This window comes from Alosa sapidissima, chromosome 14 (genome assembly GCF_018492685.1).
Source record: "Alosa sapidissima isolate fAloSap1 chromosome 14, fAloSap1.pri, whole genome shotgun sequence".
NCBI classification, from domain to species: Eukaryota; Metazoa; Chordata; class Actinopteri; order Clupeiformes; family Clupeidae; genus Alosa; species Alosa sapidissima.
In genome coordinates this window covers 3,925,435-3,930,434 of record NC_055970.1, presented here as the reverse complement: position 1 = coordinate 3,930,434, position 5,000 = coordinate 3,925,435, and the positions used below count along the sequence as shown (strand labels likewise).

Here is a 5,000-nt window from a genome sequence, read left to right as displayed (position 1 = left end):
ATGAAGTGGAGAATGAACTAATGAACTAAATGAAACTGGGTGTGACAGAGACGTCATGAAGACTATACTGTGATGTTCCCTCATGTTCTACACTAGAATAGACTAGGATTCACTGTGACAGACACCATTACAGTACAGGAAGTTTCTTATTACATGTGTTCACATTTAAATTGACATTTATTTAGCTGACATGTTTATCCAAATGGGCTTACAAGTGAGGAATACCATTTCTTGATTAGCTTTGTTCTCTGTCCTTTTTATTACTCCGTTAAGTTTTCCATGTAAGTAAAAGCCCAGCGGAGGTCTCACTGTGGTTGTGGTTGTGTGTCTTCTGTGTCCAGGTGATGGTGATGGTGAAGTACCTGTTCCAGTTCGGCTTCTTCCCGTGGAACAGCCTGTATGAGCTGCAGCTGAACATGGACAAGCCCTACTTCCCCCCACGCATCATCGGCCTGGAGAAGATTGACAACTACATCCGCTACGACCTGCTGCAGCTGCTGGCCCTGTTCTTCCACCGCTCGCTGCTCATGGTACACCAACCCCACCACCACCACCCTCCCACCTCCACCTCCACCACCCTCCCACCTCCACCACCACCACCCTCCCAACCCCACCTCCACCTCCCATTACCCAACCCCACCACCACCACCCTCCCACCTCCACCTCCACCACCCTCCCACCTCCACCTCCACCTCCCATTACCCAACCCCTCCTCCCATTACCCAACCCCTCCACCACCACCCTCCCAACCCCTCCACCACCACCCTCCCAACCCCACCACCGTGCTACTGAGTGCTGCTCAGTGCAGCCTGCTAAAGGCCTTCATCCGTGCCCTTCAGTTTTTTACTGGCTCCTCCAAAAAGTCACCATGTGCACATCATCAGATTGTCTCCGAGATGTTGCGGGAGCACCACTTCACTCACACGCAGCCTTTAAAAAAACAGTTGATATAAGTCAGCACATTGGCCCTGTGCCGCTGCGCTTGTTGTGCTCAAGACCCGGTCCTCAGATCGCCCACAGGCGCAGCGTACACTCCAAACTTCACTCTCTGCACTCCTCACTCTCTTCTAGACACATTTGTTTCACCTGGAGACACATTCTTCTCCTGCCGGTATTGACTGTGCTTCGCTCAGCACAGTCTAAAGGAGTTGCTTTCTGCCACATCATGGCAGACTGGACTGAAGTGCTGAAGCCCTGCAGCAGTGTCTGGGTGTTAGATTAGAGTTATGAAGCTCACTGAAAGCCGCAGTAGGCTAGTGGGCTCTCAATGGACCGAGATATGAAGAGATTGGTAACAAAACACTATATCCTCCAAAAACATTAAAAAGTCATGTCATTTAATTGTGTATTTTTAGGTAATATCAATACAATTGCAGAGTTATTAAAGTTATTGAGTAAAGATAAATCAAACAACAATAGCCAACTACAGTTCTACTGAAATTACGTGGAAAACAAAATGTAAAAATAAATATTTATGAAAATTCATTAAAATGGAGAATATAGTGTTTTGGAATCAAACCCCTCATATATTCCTGCCTTCCATCCAATATTGAACTAAAGAACTTTACTATTATCAATTGATTGAACTAAAAGTCATGTGATTTACTGGTAAGCATGATTCACCTCTGTGGATATTTGTACATGTTTTAATGTGTGTGTGTGTGTGTGTGTGTGTGTGTGTGTTCAGAAATATGGGCTGTGGGACCACGAGGGACCGCTGGAGGAGAAGAGCCGCCAGCCTGCTGAGGATCAGACCAAGAGGGAGGGCGAGGAGGAGCATCAGCCCAGTCCGGCGCACAGCCTCGCCGTTCTGGAGGACAGCGCCACCGAGACCCCCCAGCCTCTGGAGCCTGAGCCCGATATCCAGCCCACGCCAGAACCAACGCCGGAGCCTCCCCACGCCGACGCCGACGCCGACGCCTCGCCCACGGACCAGGGAGCGGGGAAGAAGGGCGGGCTGCTGCGATTCCGCAGGAAGAAAAGCTCCGGGAAAGGTTAGCCCAGAGAGAAGTTTCTAGAAGGAGGATTTTCTTTTTTAATAGGAGTCAGTGTAGCACTGGGTGATGTCTTGTGCTAATAGGGAGCAACAGGGAACAATGGCTGTCATGCTGTCAGATGCTGCCATAACTCCACTCTCTCATTATGGCTACCACACTGACAGAAATGCCTCTGTGTGGTACACTATCTCATTTTAGTTTAGTGCAGTCAGGCAGATGGCTGACGCCCGTGGTCACCGCAAGCTAGGCCACAATAAGACAGAATGCGCTCTAATTTGCAGACTATATCAGTCCACGAGAGACTATTCAAACCAGAGACACTGGAGAGAAGAGGACGTAGACTGAGGGGGGGGGGAGAGAGAAGAGAGGTGTGTGTGGTGTGGTGGTACAGATGAGAACTTGTGCTTATGTGTGTGTGTTGTGATCAACCAGGTGGTGCTGAAAGCAAAGAGCCTAAGAAGAAAACCAAGGGTAGACGCAGAGAGGCCACCAGCAAGAAGCTGAAGGCTGTCGGCCTTAAAATCAAACAACTGTCCATTTCTGCGTAAGTAGAACCATTATGGAAAATCAACAATACCTTACTGGTTTCTACCACATGTCCACACCATAAGGTCATGTCTACTTTATTGTTCAGTGGTTTGTCTTTATTATTCAGTGTTTTTTTATATTTATATACTTATATTACTTTTTCTGCAGTAAGTGCATGTTGTGTGTGATGTCTGTATGCTACTGAGACCTTGAATTTCACCTTGGGGATCAATAAAGTATCTATCTATCTATCTATCTATCTATCTATCTATCTATCTATCTATATATCTATCTATCTATCTATCTATCTATCTATCTATCTATCTAGTGAGAGTTGGTGATCTCTTTTTTCTTTGTAGGATGCAGACTATCTACAGACCCACATATGGATTCTTCCGAGATATCCTCCATGCCGAGTTCCGAGCCACCACAGACGTGTACGCTCTCATGTTCCTCACGGACATGGTGGACTTCATCATCATCGTCTTTGGGTTCTGGGCTTTTGGGGTGAGTGACCAGATGACCATTAGAAATAGAGTCACGGCCTCAGCCGTGGCGCAACTGGCTGGGGCACCTGCACCGTACGCCGGCGACCTGGGTTCGATTCCCGCCCCGTGGTCCTTTCCGGATCCCACCCCGACTCTCTCTCCCACTCGCTTCCTGTCATTCTCCACTGTCATATCAAAGGCATAAAAAGCCCCAAAAAATATTTAACTCACTTCCTGTCATTCTCCACTGTCCTCTCACATTAAAGGCATAAAAAGGCCAAAAATATATACTTAAAAAGAAATAGAATCACAGAGCAGCACCCCTAACTCTCCCAAACACACTCCCTATAGTGGGCACATTAGGAGTCAAGTAGAGCATGTTTATATAGCTATGCCAAAGTAAGGGATGCTAATCCTAAACTACAAGAGCAGGTATCATTTATAGCTTCTCTGTGCTGTGGATCTTTTTGGATCGAGGTACGTGCTCTTAATAACTATATTTGAGTGTGCAGCCCTTGTTCAAAACCATAATTACATCTCCAATCGTGTCTTTTTTCGCCTCGTCCAGAAACACTCGGCTGCAGCTGACATTGCGTCCACGCTGTCTGAGGACCAGGTGCCCGAGGCCTTCCTGGTCATGTTGCTCATCCAGTTCAGCACCATGATCATCGACCGGGCACTCTACCTGCGCAAGACCATCCTGGGCAAGCTCATCTTCCAGATCATCCTGGTCTTCGGCATCCACCTGTGGATGTTCTTTATCCTGCCGGCCGTCACAGAGAGGTGAGGAGAACCTGGAGAGGGTTGTGTATTAAAACTCTCACACACACACACACACACACACACACACACACACACACACACACACACACACACACACACACACCACACACATAGAGAGGTGAGGAGGACCTGGAGAGGGTTGTGTATTAAAACTCTCACACACTCTCACACACACACACACACACACACACATAGAGAGGTGAGGAGGACCTGGAGAGGGTTGTGTATTAAAACTCTCACACACACACACACACACACACCACACCACACACATAGAGAGGTGAGGAGGACCTGGAGAGGGTTGTGTAGTGTTTAGCAGGGGTGAGTTACTACTACTGTGAGTATCCTACCACAGATATGTTCCAACCATTTACTAAACTAGCTGATTCGAATTAGCACAACTCTTCAGCCAGGAAGATTAGATAATTTGTGAAATCATCTGTGTTAAGAGGTATTGCACGGTAGGACTTCCAGGAAACCACTGCAGAACCAATACATGGTAGGACTTTTACTCTCTGAGTCCCAACGTTGCCCACCCCTGTGAGGAATGGGAAAAATATCTTCTCACGCATTTTCTTAACTTTGTTGGCTGAACGACAAGTCAGAGGACAATCATTATAGGATGTCTTTTGTGGAATGGGGAAAAACATCATCTAACTTAATTTGTTGAAGAGGTCCGATGGGAGAGTCACAAGTCACAAAGGAATGCCGGATGTTTCCTGGAGGTGAAAAATAAACCTCTTGTTTCCTCTCAGGATGTTTAATCAGAATTCCGTGGCTCAACTCTGGTACTTTGTCAAGTGCATCTACTTCACCTTGTCGGCCTACCAGATCCGCTGCGGCTATCCAACCTGCATCCTGGGCAACTTCCTCACCAAGAAATTCAATCACCTCAATCTCTTCCTCTTCCAAGGGTGAGTGGAGGATGTGTTTTGTGCCCAAATATGCACATACTTCATCCAAATATATCAGAGCTGGACTCAATTCAAGATTATTTTACAAGTATCAGTATTAATTAAGGCATTGCAATCACAAATGATGTCACTGTCTGTATGTTCACCTATTAAAATACTCCGTCATCTATAGAATGTAGACACTGTGTGTACTACTAATAGTGGACCATCTCATAGATGCTGAGAGCTGAATCTCTAGTGTGTGTGTGTTTGTGTAGTTTCCGCCTGGTCCCCTTCCTGGTGGAGTTGCG

General features: G+C 46.9%; 1 protein-coding gene across 3 annotated transcripts in view; it reads left to right on the top strand.

The window, feature by feature from the left end:
* The window catches only part of piezo1 (piezo-type mechanosensitive ion channel component 1), an 82,657-nt gene that overhangs the window by 71,001 nt on the left and 6,656 nt on the right, over positions 1 to 5,000 (top strand). For all 3 annotated transcript variants that reach the window (XM_042060728.1, XM_042060727.1, XM_042060726.1), the window contains 7 exons: positions 342 to 530; positions 1,688 to 1,994; positions 2,430 to 2,541; positions 2,885 to 3,032; positions 3,582 to 3,796; positions 4,552 to 4,710; positions 4,968 to 5,000. The exon at positions 4,968 to 5,000 is cut by the window's right edge and continues 115 nt beyond it. In XM_042060728.1, coding sequence (XP_041916662.1) covers positions 342 to 530; positions 1,688 to 1,994; positions 2,430 to 2,541; positions 2,885 to 3,032; positions 3,582 to 3,796; positions 4,552 to 4,710; positions 4,968 to 5,000 — 1,163 coding nt within the window. The remainder of the gene's footprint in view (positions 1 to 341; positions 531 to 1,687; positions 1,995 to 2,429; positions 2,542 to 2,884; positions 3,033 to 3,581; positions 3,797 to 4,551; positions 4,711 to 4,967) is intronic.